Genomic DNA, 18,621 nt, shown 5'->3' with positions numbered 1-18,621 from the left:
AGAGATTTTATTTTTACTCCAATCCACATAAATGTCACACCAGAATCGATATGTTTTTGCCCCTTCGATTTTTTTAAATTCCATATCATCCTGTAAAATAGGCAGTATAGCAATTTCCGATCACGCTGCTGTATATATGGAAATCAAGGCGAGGAACAATGAGACATCCCTCTGGCATTGACGTATGGACCCCTTTCTGATGAAAGATAGTAAATTTGGAAAGTACTTATCTCAAAAATTTAAAACTTGTTTAGAAGTTAATTCAGGTATGGCTAGCAACCCATCAATGATGTGGGAGACCTCAGCGCCAGGTTTGATAATCTCATATGCAGCGACCCAGAAACAATTAAAGGGAGAACAACAGCATCTGCTCGCAGCTCGGTTAAAAGCGGCTGAAACAGCATACGCTGACAGACTTTCCGTTATCAAATTACAAAGGATTTACAAGCTTTAAACACCACGCTTGCCCAAACGGCTAAGAGGGAAATATTATTTGCAAAACAAAGGTTATATGAATTTGACGATAAACCTGGTAGATACTTAGCATTTCTCGCAAAGAAAAAGAAGGCCCCTTGAACTATCACATCCATCAAGGTAAGTGCAGGTATTCTGACTCATGATCGTAAGAGGATTAACGCAATCTTTAGAAAATTTTATTCTGATTTATATAAATCGCAGGATTGCGAAGACAGGAATAGGAGGATACAGTCATTTCTTTAAAAACCTGACCTTTCTGGACCTAACTCCGGAACAGGTATCGGTCTTGAATGTTCCCCTAACAATCCAAGAAATACTTGACGCAATCAGGCAACTTCAGAGCGGTAAGGCACCTGGCCCAGATGGCTTTCAAGCTGAATTCTATAAAGAATTTACAGGAATATTGGCTGGTCCAATTATGGACATGTATAACTATTCATACAGTCAGGGTTGTCTCCCACCTTCGCTGAAAGAGGCGAATATCTCTCTTATCCTCAAAAAAGGAAAGGACCCAGAAGATTGCGCGTCATACAGACCAATATCCTTGCTAAATGTAGATTTTTAAATCCTATCTAAAACGTTAGCATTGAGGCTAGAAAGGGTATTGCCACATATCATAAAGGAGGATCAGACGGGGTTTATTAAGGGCCGTAAATCATCCAATAATTTTAGAAGGGTTTTGAATGTGATTCAAGCCTGCCATCAGGGAAAGATACCAGGAGTAGTAGTGTAATTAGACGCGGAAAAGGCATTTGACAGGGTTGAATGGTCATATTTGTTTTACACATTGAAAAGGTTTGGCGTTGGAAAGGTGTTTACCAAATGGGTCTCGACACTGTATAGTGATCCCAAAGCAGTTGTGATTACCAATGGATTAGGCTCGGATAACTTCAGTGTGGGTAGGGGCTGCCATCAGGGATGTCCTCTTTCGCCATTGCTATTTACGCTAATGATTGAGCCACTAGCAGAAGTTATACGGGCTGACCCTAATATAACAGCCCCAAGGATTGATACAGATAAACATAAAATTACCCTTTATGCAGATGATGTTCTTTTTTTTCTCAGTAATCCTTTGATGTCCGTGCCTCGCTTAATCCAAGTTATTAATACATTTAGTGTATTTTCAGGCTACAAAATTAATTTCTCAAAATTAGAGGCTATGCCAATGGGTGGCCTTGCTAGTGTATCCCACCTATTGGACGGATCCCACTTTCCCTTTCAGTGGTCCCTGAAGGGTTTCTATATTTAGGCATTTTTATTACCCCAGTATTTGGTCAGTTATACAAGGCTAACTTTATGCATTTACTGGAAAGGATAAGGCAGGACCTCCAGCAATGTGGAAACCTTCCAATTTACTGGCTGGGTAGAATAGCACTATTAAAATGAATGTCCTGCCCGTCTCCTATACCCTATGAGAATGCTTCCGGTGATGCTGCCAAGGCTGGCACTACGTAAATTATATGGCTGGTTGGGTTCCTTTACCTGGAATCATAGACAGCCCCTCATTAAGCTGAAGAAGCTACAGCTTCCACAGGCAAGGGGAGGATTGGATTTCCCAGATTTTAGGAAATGTCAGTTAAGTTCCCTATTAAGTTACATAGCCGATTCGGTCTTGTCTGATCCGCAATCAATCTGGCTGGACATCGAGGCTTCTCAAGTAAAATGCCCATTTATTAACATTTTATTTTCAGACAAGAGGAAAATCATTACGGATCAATGTAAAAACCCTATAATACTAAACACAATTAAAGCTTGTAATATAATGTGGCAAAATGAGGGCAACTCACATAAAACATTCCCATATGCTCCGAGAGTGGGAGCATAGGGATTTCAACCGGGGCTTACAGATGTCACTTTCAAACTCTGGAGATCCAGGGGTATCTCATGTTTAGGGGATCTGTTTAAAGAAGGGGTCCTGATGTCTTTTGAACAGCTGCGTCAGAAATTTGGATTACCTAATGGAGACCTCTTTCGATACTTCCAAATACGAGACTACATACCGAAGAAGACTACGTTTTTAGATAGTCTTTATAAGTCAAATAGAGAACGTAGTGTGTTATGGCCAATGGGGGTATCTTCCGTCAGCACTATTTATCATTTATTACATGATGAAGTATCAGGAGATATGGACAATCTGCTTAAAACATGGGATCAGGATTTGGGACTGGAAATCTCGATAGAAACGTGGAATGACATTTGGGAAAACACCAGAAGAATCACCATCTGCAACAGAACTCAGGCCATTCAGTTGACGATACTTCACAGGGCCCATATAGCACCGGACCGATTGGCAAAACTTAAGGCAGGAGCATCTCCAATGTGTCCCAAATGTAAAATAGAGGTGGGCACTCTTGTACATTGCTTATGGACCTGTCATAAGATCCGTAGATATTGGACTGAAGTAGCAAGTGCTCTGACAGAAATCTTAGGAATGGAAATTAGAGTCAACCCTGTATCTCTCCTTTTGGGCTTTTCGAACTTACCTTTCCTGTTGTTCTGTTCGTCGAGCTGACAGCCAGACTACTACGACCACTAGGACTCATAACAGCACACAAACCAACAGCCACTCTCAGACAACAACTCACTAGGACAAAGGACCCGATACCCAGCATGAGCAAAACCAAAATAGTGTACAAAATCCCATGCAAGGACTGCACAAAACACTACATAGGACAAACAGGAAGACAGCTAACGATCCATATCCATGAACACCAACTATATAAATACCAGAGGAAAGATCACAGAAGCGCTTTACAGGAGGCTCCCAAGCACTGAGGATGTCACCTAGAGAGGGGACGAAACGTCTGCACCAGAAATTCCCAGCTCGGTGAACAGAACCACAACAACAAGCACCCGAGCTACAAATCTTCTCACAAACCTTACCCTCCCTGGATATGCACGGGAAGAGATTATTTTCTATTCTCTCTTTCTGTGCAAGGAAAAATATTTTGGTAAACTGGGTGGCTGAGGGCCCCCCTGGACTTTCGAATTGGTACAGATTAATCATGGAATGTATTCCCCTTGACTTCCTTACAAATATGGTGCACCAAAAAATGCATTATTCCATAAAATATGGCAGCCCTTCTTGAATTACATAAGTACAGATATCTCGGCCATCCTAACAAGGGCTTTTATTTAATTGAGATGGTGAACCTGGTTGGTCCGGAGCCCCTTGGGAGAGGAATCCCGCATGAATACGGGTTTTGTTACGATTTGATGTTAATATATTCCGAGCATGTATCTCACTACCCATTTTTTATGTTATCCGTCATTTTTTTTTCTCTTCTTTGAATAATGTAAGAGACTTAATTATACACTCTGGTTAGTTGTAGGTTAGATTAGTAGTTAGTTGAGTTTTGTTTTTTCTCTCGGTTTTTTTTGTTTGATAAATCTTGGTTATTATTTATTAAGATTTAGTTGTATATCAATGTTTATACTTGGGTTTTTTTATTTGTAAACTTGTAAAAGTATGTTAAATTTTCTATAAAAATATCTATTAAAATAAAATTCCAATACAGTTCCAACTATCCAATGTAACTTCATTTACCTAGCTAGTGTCATCACAGGAACAGTGGGCTAATTAGAACCTCTGTTCAGCAAATCCTGTGATTCATTGTCAGGATGTGATGTCTCTCTAACAGGGCCAGCATTTCTTGCCCATCTTGAAAGGGTGGTTTGATGTAACTAACACACCTTTTTCTTCTATTTCTGACCTATGTCGTACCTGGCCTGTGGAGTGTTAATTGGGAGGAAAGTATAAGGGAATCGAAATTTGACTTAATTTGGAAAGTTTGCTGGTTTTACAAGGTATACAAAACAATTGCCCTATTTCCCAGCAGCAATTAACTGCATTTTTTAAAAAAAGAATGTAAAGGCAACTAATTTTATTCTGCCTGAGAGTGGAAGAAGCAAGTAAAATCAATATATTCAAAAGGAAACATTGTAAAAGAAATGGAGTGCAGGGTTACAAAGTGAAGACAGGAAAATGGTGGTAAGTGAAATGCTTATTTAGAAAGATGGTGCAAATAAGATGGGCTGAATGACAGTACATAGACATTTTGTGTTTCTGAGTTCCCAGGGTTTGAGAGTTGATGTTATCTACTCCAAACAAACAAAGTCATTACTTTGTTTGTGTGCTGTTCCAGATCAGAAACATTCACATCATTGTTATGTTGCAATGTAATGGCCTTCTGTAGTTTTACATAACATCAAGAAAAAATCTATTATTGATCAAAGTCTTATTTCCATTCTTAGAAAGTGTGACGGACAGCTGATTGAGTGGGTACTTGGTGTAGGTTATGTCCTATCCCCAACCTTGTAAGTGACACTTCTTTAATTCCCAAATTTACTCTTTGTTTATTGAGCATATGCTTGATGAGGAGCAGGTTCCACAAGGTGCTAACTATTACTTTGCTGATGCATCCATGATATCCCTACATAGATTCTGTTAGTAAGCCCAGTAGCTCTTCTCCTGATATTCTCCTTCTTCCTACATATGTGAGCATATGGATGCTTGCATTTACACGATTACTGCTTAATGGAATATTAGACTGATTTCCCTTCTCATCCATAGGTATCCTAAAACCTCTTGTAGCATTTCTCAAACCTGGCTGTGATTGGCTAACTCAGCCCAGAGTATGGGCTGTTCCTTTACTGCCTGAAAGATTATTAAAGCTTTCATTGGACTTGATTATAGCCCTTTCTTGATGTTAAACTACAAATTTATATATGTTTAAGATCTGCACTGTAGTTATTGATCTGTCCCAAGAATGTATCTATTGCTGAATGGACATGAGAGTTAATTACAGCCTGTGGGACAGACTTCCAAGTGAGCAGAGCTGATTGGATGGGTAAAACCCCTTTTTCTGAGGAGCATTAGTCAATCAATTTAAACCTTTATGACAATCAGGCATATCTCAGGCGCTCTCTCCCTGCTGCTATCAACTAACTATTAGAACTAAGCTTATTGCCCTGTCCATATAGTCAACTGGTGCATATTGTAATATTTTCAGTATTTCTGGTCGTGTTCATGGTTGTTGATGCTTCAATCAAACTTGTGGCTGAGAGATGTTTCTGAAATGTCAATACCCACCAGACGCACACTGCTCAAATTCTGGAATACTGATTTATTTCCACATTTTACATCAATATGTTTATACTGTTAATTTTGTTTCAAAGCAAGTGATCTTTAACAAGTCCTTTTTTTAAAATTAGACTTGGTTGCTGTTAAATTCAACACAAGCATGTTTACGGCTAAATATTTCAAACAACATTATGGTCAAAACTTCCTGTACTCAGTAAAGTAAGTCATGATTCAGTGAGTAGCATTTTGCCTCTAAGTCAGAAGTTGTGGATTCAACTCCCATTCGAGAGACTTGAACCCAGAATCCAGGAGGATACTCCCAGTGTGGGGCTGGGAGAAGAGTGTAACTTTCAGATGAGGCATTAATCCAAATGCCATCTCTTCTCTTTAGGCAAATACATTCCAAAGTACTCTTCCAAGTTTTGCAATGTTGTCATCCTGACAAATAGTTATTTCCTCAATCGTAACCTGGTTATTTATTTTGTTGTTGATTGTGAGATCATGCTTTGTGTTCAAAGGTATTTAATTGTGAAATAATGCTGGACTTCCTGAGGTCATGAATAGTGCAAGTTCTTTTTTTTACAAATTGTACTGTGTGCTTGTGAGTGCTTTTTTGGGGGGATGGGGGGAGAGGTGATCTCTGTGGATTGTGCTAACCAGAGGCAGCAGCAATGGTTTTCCTTAAGCCTGTTTCTCCAACTGTAGAATGTGGCACAAAATATCCATCAATTTTCATCACAATCCCAAGTTATCCTGCGCTGGGGAATCGAGTAGATGCGTAAAGAGTCATACTGAGGAGGGGGTGTTCCTGGGATTACCAAGGTACATGGTCTTTCTGTATGGGCTTCAGCTTGGTCTGGTTCGAACCTAGCATTGGTGTGGTCTTCAATTGACTGGGTCACAGTTGGTGGTGGGTCAGAGCAATGAATCTGAGCTTGACGTGACCTGCAACATGTACACCTCTTCACCACCTTGATGACAGTGATCCAAAGACAATCGATCAGGATCTCTATCAGTTCAATGATACAGAGTATGGAGCCACCCATCCAGAATCCAAACTGGCCGCCGAGTTTAGATAGAAGCCAATCGATCTGAAAAGAGAGACATAGTTGGAAAATGTTTATTTTACAATATAAATATATACATGAGAATAGGAATGAGGTGGTATCGTGATGATGTCATTGGACTGGTTATCCAGAGGCCCAGACTAAAACCCTGGCAGCATAAGTTCAAATTCCATCTGAGACTGCAGCAGCTGTTGAAATTTAAATTCAATTTGTTAATGAATATGGAATTAAATGGTTGATTGGCATTAAAACCCAATTGGTGTTTCCATGTTTTAGAGGAAATGAAATCTGCTAATCCCTAGCCTGATCTAGTTGTGACTCCACACTCTAAGTAATGTGGATGGCTGTTTAATAACAACATTGTAACATCGTTCTTATGCCAAAATTGGGAGAGTTATTCAATAGACTAGACAAACAACAGCGTTTTATGATCAAACTCAACAAATTAATTGTCATGGATTGTTCTGGGTGTCTTCAACATTAACTGAACATTACCTGTGATGTTTTGTAGCATCAAATCAAATGTGAGCAAGGAAACCTCCTTTTCTTTACTAAATACCATTCCCCAAACCCCTTGGCTAATGAATTGATACTCTTCCACGTTGAACACTCCTTATTGGAATAACTGAGATGGCAAGGGCACTGAAAGTACACTGTGTGGGAGACCACATTATTCATCACCAAGATTGGGTTGCAGTACCACTACTGACCAAACTAGTTGAGCGCTAAAGGTGGTGAGGGAACCAATGAGAGGGAAAGACATACTTGACCTCATCTTCAACAACCTATCTGGCATAGATGCAACTGTCCTTGACAGCATAGGAGTACAACTTTTGTACAGTCCTGGTGAGGTCAAGTCCCATCTTCACAATGAAAATACCTTCATTGTGTTGTGTGACATGACCACCATGTTAAATGGGATAGATTTCAAACAAATCTAAAGCTCAAAACTGAGCATCCATGAAGCTGTGAACCATCAGCAGAGCAGAATTGTGCGCAAACATAATCTGTATCCTCATGGCTCAGTAACTTTCTCACTCCACCATTACCATCAAGGCAGCAGATCAACACTGGTTCAATGAAAAGGGCAAGAGGGTTTGCCAGGAGCAGCACCAGGCACACCTAAAAATGAGGTGTAAACCTTGCAGAGCTACAACAGAGGGCTACTTGTGTGCCAAACAGCATAAGCAGTAATACATGTGATTCCACAACAACTGATAAGATCTTAGCTCTGCAGTACTGCCACATCCAGGTGTGAATGGTGGTAGGCACTCAATCAGCTCAATGGTAGAAGAGCTCCACAAATATCTCCATCCTCAATGATGAGGGAGTCTAGCATATCAATGGAAAAGATTAGGCTAAAGCATTTGCAACAAGCGTCAGTCAAAAGCGTCAAGAGGAAGATCTATTTTGGCCTCCTCTGGAGGTCCCCAGCATCACAGATGCCAGTCTTCAGCCAATTTGATTTTCTCCATATGGTAACAAGAAATGGTTAAATGCTAAAGGCTGCAAGCCCTGACAACATTAATAGTACTGATGATTGTGCTTCATAACTTGCTGTATCCCTAGCTAAGCTGTTTCAGTGCAACTACAACATTGGCATTCACCTGACAAAGTGAAAAATTAAGTAGACAAGCTGGAGGCTGAAAGAACACAGAAAGTTGGGCAGCATCAGGAGATGGAGAAGTCAACGTTTCAGGTGTAACCCAATTACACAGGTAAGTCATTACATAAAACGTAGAACACATCCAACCTGGACATTTACCATCCAATCAGTCTACTCTCAATCATCAATAAAGTGACGGAAAAGATCATCAACAGTGCTATCAATGTTTTGCAGTAATCTGTCCACTCCGTTTGGATTCTTCAAGGTCCACTCAGCTTCTTACTCCATTACTGTCTTGACAAAGGAGCTGAACTCTAGAGGTGAAGTGAGAATGATTGGCTTCTAGGCCACATTTGACCCTGTGGTACCAAAGGACCCTGGCAAACCTGATAAGTATGAACTGACTGTTGTGCTGCACTCAAGCATTCAGTCCCTCCGCCATTGACATACAGTGGCAGCAGTGTGTATCATCAATAAGCTGCACTACAGTTACTCACCAAGCCTCCTTCAAAAGTGCCTTTCAAGCCTGTATTTTTTTTTCCCCTAGAAGGACAAAGGCAGCCAATGTATGGAAATTATCCCCAAGGAGCTCAAGCATACGTCCCACCCAGGAAATTGGTGCACTTGTTCAGGTGCAAACTCATCCTTCTTGTACAGATCTCGCCTTCACCAATGATCCACATATCTGATGCCCTCTCTCCTACACCAGCCCTTCAACCACATGTTCATCTGCACTCGCTCTTTGTTCCTAGCCTCACTAGCTTGAGATTACTACTCTGCTCACCAAGCCTCCTTCAAAAGTGCCTTTCAAGCCTGTATTTTTTTTTCCCCTAGAAGGACAAAAGCAGCCAATGTATGGAAATTATCCCCACCTGTGAATTTCCTTCCAAGCCACACGCCATCCTAATTTAGAATATTGTTGCCATTCCTTTATTGGCTCAAAATCATGGAACTCTCTTCCAAATTGAGTCAGAAGTCACCAGGTTCTAGTCCAACCGGTTTATTTAAAATCACAAGCTTTCAGATCGCTGCTTCTTCCTCACCTGGCGTCGTGTGACTTTGTTCACTCCAGTCCAACACTGGCATGTCCACATCATGTCTTCCAAATAGCACTGTAGGTGTACCTAGACTAGGTGGACTGCAGCAGTTCAAGAAGGTGCTTACCAATACCTTCTCCACACTAATTAGGGAAGGCAACAAATGCTGACCAAGTTGGAAATGCCTACGTCCCATGAAGTTATAAATTAAGAATGGCCAGTTGGACCCAATGTATAATATTTCCTATCATGAACAGCATATAACTCCTCTGTCCCTGAATAAAAGGTGTACTATTCACTCCAGTCTGGTACTGTGTGTCATGTGTGGCAGTGTTTAGTACTGTGCATCCTACAAATGCCTCCACTGCAAAGGTCCTACAGAGTCCAGTGATACTTTTGGGAGAATGAAGAGTGTGATGTGCCTTTAGAAACTTACTGTTAGGGCCGGGTCCTCCTGTATTGTCCTGTAATTAATCTCTTGGAAGTAAAAGTTTAATTTCAGGATGTTTCTTCTGTAAAACATTTCAATTCATGATTAAATACTGTTTCACATTTTATTCTTAGAAATAGTCTGCTGACTTACAGAAAACGATATATGTACTCATCAATTCCTTATATTTCCAATTTGATTATCTTCATTTTCCTATTACTAATTTTAAAGATTATGCCCCTTTATTCTGGAATCCACTCCATCCAGAGGGAATAGTTTGTCTTTATCTCTACTTTGTCATTTCATCTTTATATATTTCTAAATTGGATAGCTCTCAACCTTCTAAATCCAAGGCAACACCTTAGCTATTATTTTTTGTTTGATACTGTCGTGCAAAATGTATTGACGTATTCTCCACATTGAAGCAACTATAGAAAGGCAGGTGATTCTCAAAAACCCTAAACTGTGTCTGCTACTCACAGTTGTAGAGTAATGCAGCATAGAAACAGCCTTCAATCCAACCAGTCCATGCCGACCATGTTCCGAAACTAATCTAGTCCCACTTGCCTGCGCTTGGCCCACATCCCTGCAAACATTTCTTATTGATGAACTTATTCAATTCTCTTTTAAACATTGTAAATATCCCTGCATCCACCACTTCTCCTGGAAGTTCATTCCACACCCAAACTCACTCTCTGTGCAAAACAAAATTGCTCCCATGTCTTTTTAAAATCTTTCTTCTCTCACCTTAAAAATATGCCCCCATTCTTAAAATCCCCCTTGCTAGGGAAAAGACACTAGTCATTCACCTTATCTATAACCCTCATGATTTTATAAACCTCTATAAAGTCACGCCTTAACCTCCTAATCTCCAGTGAAAAAGTCCCTGCCAATCCAGCCTCTCCTTACAACATAAATCCTCCATTCCTGGCAATATCCTGTAAATCTTTTCTGAAATCTCTCTAATTTAATAATATCTTTCATATAGAAGGGTGACCAGAACTGGACACAGTACTCCAACCACATGGAATCAATGTCGATTTCACCACTTTCCTCATCTCCCCTCCCTCCACTTTATCCCAGATCCAACCCTCAAACTCGGCACAACTGTCATAAACTGCCTTACCTGTCTGTCTTCCTTTCCACCTATACCCTCCATCCTCTGCTCTGATCTATCACCATCACCCCCCACCTTCATCCATCTATCGCATTACTAGCTACCTTCCCCCCAGCCCCAGCCTCCTCCCATTTATCTCTCAGCCCCATTGGGACCCCCCACATTCCTGATGAAGGGCTTATCCTCGAAATATCGACTCCCCTGTGCCTCGGAAGCTGCCTGATTGACTGTACCTTTTAATTGCATAAGTCCTGCCTTTGTTTGTTTTATCAAAATGCAACATCTTACATTTATCCCAATTAAACTCCATCTGTCATTCCTCAGCCCAGTGAACCAATTGATCAAGATCTCTTTGTAATCCTGGGATAATATTCTTCACTATCCACTATACCATCAATTTTGGTTTCATCTGCAAACTTTTATATTCTCATCTAAATAATTTATATAAATTATATAAAAGTAGACCCAGCACCGATGCATGTGGAACATCGCTGGTAACAGTTCTCCAGTCTGAAAAACAACCCTCTGCCACCACCCTCTCTCTTGGTGTAAGCCAATTTTGTATCCAATTGGCAAGCTTACCCTGAAGCCCTGTGATCTAACTTGTTACGAGTACAGGATGTTGGAAAGCTCAAATATCCTTTCCAGAGTCTTGTGTTTGTGATCTGGTCTGTTTCATGATTCAGTTAACTCTGGGAACTCACCTGTTAACAGTAACAGCAGCTGAGGAATCCCTTTCATACGATAAGATGTGGTAAATCCAATCCTGAATTTTAGATAAAGAAAGGATTTTAGACACTTATTTTTGAAAAATTATTGTAGCAAACAAAATGGTCACCAAATTTATTCAGTGAGCGGATGAGTCATAAAAATCAGGATCTCGCAGTTTCAGTCTGTGAGCTATGCCAACATGGCTGACTCCAGCCAGGAGGGCAGAATTAGATCACTTTTTACAAAGGAAGAGTTGAATCAGCCAAGATTGCTGTAAAGTTTGTGTTATCTGCATGCACCAGTAACAGGTAGTTCAGTAAAAGAAAATGCTGGTTATGGTGGAGCGATTACAATTGTAATAAGAGTGGGAGAGGTGGAAAGGATGTGCACTACTTTTTGTAGCAATGCTTTTGAGTATCTCAAAAAGGAAAAGTTGGTAGTTGTGAACAACAGTGACACTTTTATCAAAGTTTAGTGGAGAAAACAGTAACTAAATTGTTATTAATAATTGGAGAAAGGGATAGGTGATGTGAAAACAAACATTGCTCTACACTTGTGCAAAGTTGTTCCTCTTTCTGGCTGGTTACAGACAAATGTTCACATTTTGTCTGTTGGATAAAGGAGAAGAATGAAGCACAAACCAGAAAAACATAAATGAACAGTTTAAATCAAGAATGTCATCTCTATGTACGTCAAAAAGTTTAAAGTTGTCATGGTTTGCAGTCTTTGGGGGGGGCATAATGGTTGGAGCGTTCCAATTGCTATGCTGCTGAATAATACAGGTTTACTGTATTGCAATACAAAGAGCTTGTTGTATTCAAATTATCTTCTGCACTTAATTGCACTTTACAACAGTGACTGTACTTCAAAAGTACTTTGATGGGATCTGTCTTTACTGATGCAACCCTTAGTTGATCAGTTCTTATAGATTAGCCTACCAGGAGAATCAGACATCAGATTACTGCGTACTCTGCTGACCATGCAGTACAAAGAACAAAGAAAATTATAGCACAGGAGGGGTGGCATGGTGGCTCAGTGGTTAGCACCAGGGACCCGAGTTCGATTACCGTCTTGGGTGACTGTCTGTGTGGAGTTTGCACATTCTCCTGTGTCTGTGTGGGTTTCCTCTGGGTGCTCTGGTTTCCTCCCACAGTCCAAAAATGTGCAGGTTACGTGAATTGGCTGTGCTAAATTGCCCATAGTGTTCAGGGATATATAGTTCACACAACACCAGGTTATAGTTCAACAGGTTTAATTGAAAGCACACTAGCTTTTGGAGCGTTGCTCCTTCATCAGGTGGTTTCGGAGCGGCGTTCCGAAGCTAGTGTGCTTCCAATTAAACCTGTTGGACTATAACCTGGTGTTGTGTGATTTTTAACTTTGTTCACCCCAGTCCAACACCGGCATCTCCGAATCAGGTTAAGTGCATGAATCAGGGGTAAATGTAGGGGAATGGGTTTGTGTGGGATACTCTTCAAAGGTTGGTATAGACTTGTTGGGTCGAAGCTGAAAAATGTGTTGCTGGAAAAGTGCAGCAGGTCAGGCAGCATCCAAGGATCAGGAGAATCAATGATACCATATATCTGGAGGTTATCTGGCGACCTCCAATCGCCACCAGGACAGAACCCCACTGGTCCTCACCTACCACCCCACCAACCTCCAGATACATGGTATCATCCTTCGTCATTTCCGCCACCTCCAAATAGACCCCACCACCAGGGATATATTTCCCTCCCCTCCCCTATCAGCGTTCCGGAAAGGCCACTCCCTCTGCGACTCCCTTGTCAGGTCCACATCCCCCACCAACCCAACTTCCACTCCCGGCACCTACCCCTACAACCGCAAGAAATGCAAAACTTGCACCCACACCTCCCCCCTCACTTCTCTCCAAGGCCCCATGGGATCCTTCATATCCGTCACAAATTCACCCGCACCTCCACACATATCATTTACTGCATCCGCTGCACCCGACGTGGCCTCCTCTATATTGGGGAGACTGGCCGCCTACTTGCGGAATGTATCAGAGAACGCCTCTGGGACACCCGGACCAACCAACCCAACCGCCCCATGGCTGAACACTTTAACTCCCCCTCCCACTCCGCCAAGGACATGCAGGTCCTTGGCCTCCTCCATCGCCAGAACATGGCAACACGACGCCTGGAGGAGGAGTGCCTCATCTTCCGCCTAGGAACCCTCCAACCACAAGGGATGAATGCAGATTTCTCCAACTTCCTCATTTCCCTTCCCTCCACCTTATCTCAGCCCCAACCCTCGGACTCAGCACCACCTTCTTGACCTGCAATCTTCTTCCCGACCTCCCCGTCCCCACCCCCACTCCGGCCTATCACCCTCACCTTAACCTCCTTCCACCTATCGCATTCCCAACGCCCCTACCCCAAGTCCCTCCTCCCGACCTTTTATCTTAGCCTGCTTGGCACACCTTCCTCATTCCTGAAGAAGCCCGAAGCTTCGATTCTCCTGCTCCTTGGATGCTGCCTGACCTGCTGCGCTTTTCCAGCAACACATTTTTCAGCTCTGATCTACAGCATCTGCAGTCCTCACTTTCTCGTTGTTGGGTCGAAGGGCCTGTTTCCAAACAGAAGAGATTCTAATTCTTCAGGAACAGGCCCTTCGGCCCTCCAAGCCTGTGCCAATCTGGATCCTCTATCTAAATCTGTCATCTATTTTCTAAGGGTCTGTATCCCTTTGCTCCCTGCCCATTCATGTATTTGTCTAGATACTCTTAAATGATGCTATCATGCCCACCTCTACCACCTCCGCTGGCAATGCGTTCCAGGCACCCACCATCCTTTCCACGCATAACTCCCCAAAACCTTTCCCGCTCACAATGAACTCGTGAACCCTCATAATTGCGACCCCCAGTCTGGGGAAAAAGCATCTTGTTATCCACTCTATCTCTACCTCTCATGATTTTGTAGACCTCAATCAGGTACCCCCTCCATCTTTCTAATGAAAATAATCCTAATCTACTCAACCTCTCTTCATAGCTAGCACCCTCCATACCAGGCAACATCCTAGTGAACCTCCTCTGCACTCTCTCCAAAGCATCCACATCCTTTTGGTAATGTGGTGACCAGAACTGTTCGTAGTATTCCAAATGTCTTATACAACTGTAACTTGACCTGCCAACTCTTGTACTCAGTAGCCCGTCCGAACAAGGAAAGCATGCCATATGTCTTCTTGACCAATCTATTGACCTATGTTGCCAACTTCAGGGAACAATGGACCTGAACATGCAGATTTCTCTGTACATCAATTTTCCCCAGGACTTTTCCATTTACTGTAAAGTTTGCTCTAGAATTGGATCTTCCAAAAGGCATTACCTCGCATTTGCCTGGATTGAACTCGATCTGCTATTTCTCTTTCCAGCTCTCCAATCTATCAGTATGCTGCTGTACTCCCTGACAGTCCCCTTCACTGTCTGCTACTCAACCAGTCTTGGTGTCATCTGCAAACTTGCTAATCAGGCCACCTATATCTTCCTCCAAATCATTTATATATATCACAAACAACATTGATCCCAGCACGGGCCCCTGTGGAACACCACTGGTCATGGGTCTCTGTTTAAGAAGCTCCCTTCCACTACTACTCTCTGTCTCCTGTTGTCCAGCCAGTTCTCTATCCATCTAGCTAGTGCACCCTGGACCCCATGCGATTTCACCTTTTCCATCAGCCTACCATGGGGAACCTTATGAAACACCTTACTGAAGTCCATATATATGACATCTACAGACCTTCCCTCATCAATCAACTTTGTCACTTCCTCAAAGAATTCTATTAAGTTGGTAAGACATTACCTTCCCTGTACAAAACCATGTTGCCTATCATTGAAAAGCCCATTTTCTTACAAATGGGAATAGATCCTAACCCTCAGTATCTTCTCCAGCAGCTTCCCTACCACTGATATCAGTCTCACTGGTCTATAATTACCTGGATTATCCCTGCTGCCCTTCATAAACAAGGGGACAACAAAGGACCTCCCCTGTATTCAAGGATGCTGCAAAGGTATCTGTTAAGGCCCCAACTATTTCCTCTCTCACTTCTCTCAGTAATGTGGGATAGATCCCATTTGGACCTGGGGACTTGTCCACCTTAATGTCTTTTAGAACACCCAACACTTCCTCCCGCCTTATGCTGACTTGACCTAGAATAATCAAACATCTATCCCTAATCGCAACATCCATTATGTCCCTCTCTTCGGTGAATACCGATGCAAACTACTCGTTAAGAATCTCACCCATTTTCTGTGGCTTCACACATAACTTTCTTACTTTATCCTTGAGTGAGCCGACCCTTTCTCTAGTTACCCTCTTGTTCCTTATATACAAATAAAAGGCTTTGGGATTTTCTTAACCCTGTTTGCTAAACATATTTCATGACTCCTTTTAGTCCTCTTAATTCCTTGTTTCAGATTGGTCCAACTTTCCTGATACTCTTCCAAAGCTTCAGTCGCCTAGACTTTATGTATGCTTCCTTTTCTTTTCACAATTTCACCTGTGATCCATGGTTCCCTACTCTTGCCATTTCTATCCCTCATTTTCACAGGAATATGTCTCTCCTGAACTCTAACCAACCTCTTTTTAAAAGCCTCCCACATATCAAATGTGAATTTACCTTCAAACAGCTGCACCCAATCGACATTCCCCAGCTCCTACCAAATTTTGGTATTGTTGGCCTTACCCCAATTTAGCACTCTTCCTTTAGGACCACTCCCGTCTTTGTCCATGAGTATTCTAAACTTAAGGAATTCTGATCACTATTCCCAAAGTAATTTCCTACTGAAACATCAAGCACCTGGCCGGGCTCATTCCCCAACACCAGATTCAGTATGGCCCCTTCCCGAGGTGGACTATTTACATATTGCTCTAGAAGACCCTCCTAGATGCTCCTTACAAATTCTGTTCCATCTAGACCTCTAATGCTAAGTGAATCCCAGTCAATGTTGGGAAAATTAAAATTTCCTATCACCACCAGCCTGTTGCTCCTACATCTTTGATAATCTGTTTACATATTTGTAACCCTATTTGTACTTTGCAATGCCCTGAGATTGTAAAAGGTACTACATAAATGTAAGTTCTTATTTTTTGTTTGGTAAAACAGTTTAGACTTGGTTATTCTTGACCAGCTGACTAGGGTTGGAAGAAATGAAACAGAAAGTCTACGTAGATGCACTGAGGTGTAAAACCAGAATTCACAATCAATACAACAGGGAAGAACCCAGGACACTTAAATCTTTGTGGCAAAGAAATAAATGTTAGTGGACTGACTGCTCCAGTTTTGACTCAATCATAGTAAACATAGTTATTTAGCTTTTTAACATCATAGACATTCTCTGTATGGAAGGAGGCTATTTGCCCCATATCAGTGATAGTTTGCTGTATTACCCTAATATTAATCTCAATGCCTCATCATCTCCCATTGCCCTGTATCAATCCTGATCTACTTGCATTTTTAATTGTGTAACCTGAATCTGACTCTGATTCAAATGTTTATCTAGTTTTTTCCTTAGACACAATAGTTCCTGCCCTAATTATTCTCTGTGGCAAAACATTCCAAGCTCCAATAATCTCCTATGTAAAGGAATTTCTTCCGATGTCTTCCCTCACTTTCAGTGCGAACTTAGAATTTAATTTAAAATCATATCCCTAGTTGATGTGATATTGACAAGATACATTGACTACCATCCCTTTCCTCCATCCCCAAAATATGTAGTCGTGGTGGTCACACCTGCATTGTCCTTCCCCACGAAACCATGTATGAGCCTGGGTATTAAATTAAATAAAAAGAATAAGGTTCTGGAAAAACTCAGCAGGTCTGGCAGTATCTGTGGTGAGACTTATTGTTTCATGACCAATATGACTCTTCTTTGGAACTGAGGTTTGAACACAATCTGTTTCCATCAGATCTCAAGTATCCAAATATTTCGCTTTGATTACTTGGTTTTTGAACATCAGTGTCACCACAAACCAAACCCTGTCTCTGCCACAGTTGGCCCTCCGAGAAATTGTCAGAAATAGGAAAGGTAGCTGATTTCACCCTTTTAGAACATAGAACATAGAACATAGAAGAATACAGCGCAGTACAGGCCCTTCGGCCCTCGATGTTGTGCCGATCCAAGCCCACCTAACCTACACTAGCCCACTATCCTCCATATGCCTATCCAATGCCCGCTTAAATGCCCATAATGAGGGAGAGTCCACCACTGCTACTGGCAGGGCATTCCATGAACTCACGACTCGCTGAATAAAGAACCTACCCCTAACATCTGTCCTATACCTACCCCCCTTAATTTAAAGCTATGCCCCCTTGTAAACAGGCAACATAAAGAACATAGGCTGAATTTTACCAGCCCAGTGAGTTGGTTTGGGAGGCAGGAGGCCTCATAAAATGGTACAGAATGTATTAAGAGGGGAGAATATTGTCTTTCTGCTATCATGATTCATTAGCAAGTGGTAGTGTGGCCATGCTTACCACAAGGCCAATAAATTCAATGAAGTGAAAAATTAAGGGCCACTCCTACCCCATCAGCATTTTACTAGAATCAGGAGGTGTGCTGTTGTGCAGATAGAACAGAGAAGGTCTTTTCCCTGGGGTGGGCGAATCCAGAACTAGACAGCAAAAGTTGAGGCTTAGAGGAGAAAGATTTATTAGGGACCTAAGGGGCAACCTTGTCACTCAGAGGATGGTGCATGTATGGAATGAGCTGTCAGAGTAAGTTTTGGAGGCTGGTACAATTACAACATTTAAAAGGCATCTGGATGGGTATTTGAATAGAAAGAGTTTAGAGAGATATGGGCCAAATTCTGGGAAATGGGACTAGATTAATTTAGAATATCTGGTCGGTATGGACAAAGTTAAACCAAAAGGGCCTGTTTCCGTGCTGTACATCTCTATGATATTATGACTGCATGACTCCACCTTAGAACATAGAACATAGAACATAGAAGAATACAGCGCAGTACAGGCCCTTCGGCCCTCGATGTTGCGCCGATCCAAGCCCACCTAACCTACACTAGCCCACTATCCTCCATATGCCTATCCAATGCCCGCATAAATGCCCATAATGAGGGAG

General features: G+C 41.9%; 1 protein-coding gene across 13 annotated transcripts in view; it reads right to left on the bottom strand.

Moving 5' to 3' along the window:
• Positions 1-5,575: 5,575 nt before the first annotated feature.
• The window catches only part of LOC122560715 (amiloride-sensitive sodium channel subunit beta-like), a 32,631-nt gene continuing 19,585 nt past the window's right edge, over positions 5,576-18,621 (bottom strand). For 10 of the 13 annotated variants that reach the window (XM_043711679.1, XM_043711674.1, XM_043711677.1 and 7 more), the window contains 3 exons: positions 11,522-11,583; positions 9,707-9,782; positions 5,577-6,651 (listed from right to left, as the gene is read on the bottom strand). In XM_043711679.1, coding sequence (XP_043567614.1) covers positions 6,286-6,651; positions 9,707-9,782; positions 11,522-11,583 — 504 coding nt within the window. In that variant the 3' untranslated portion in view covers positions 5,577-6,285. Of the gene's footprint in view, positions 6,652-9,706; positions 9,783-11,521; positions 11,584-18,621 lie in introns of all 13 variants that reach the window. The other 3 variants (XM_043711669.1, XM_043711667.1, XM_043711668.1) reach the window with 1 other exon arrangement.

The sequence above is a fragment of the Chiloscyllium plagiosum genome, chromosome 21 (assembly GCF_004010195.1).
Source record: "Chiloscyllium plagiosum isolate BGI_BamShark_2017 chromosome 21, ASM401019v2, whole genome shotgun sequence".
NCBI classification, from domain to species: Eukaryota; Metazoa; Chordata; class Chondrichthyes; order Orectolobiformes; family Hemiscylliidae; genus Chiloscyllium; species Chiloscyllium plagiosum.
This window is presented reverse-complemented; position numbering and strand designations above follow the sequence as displayed.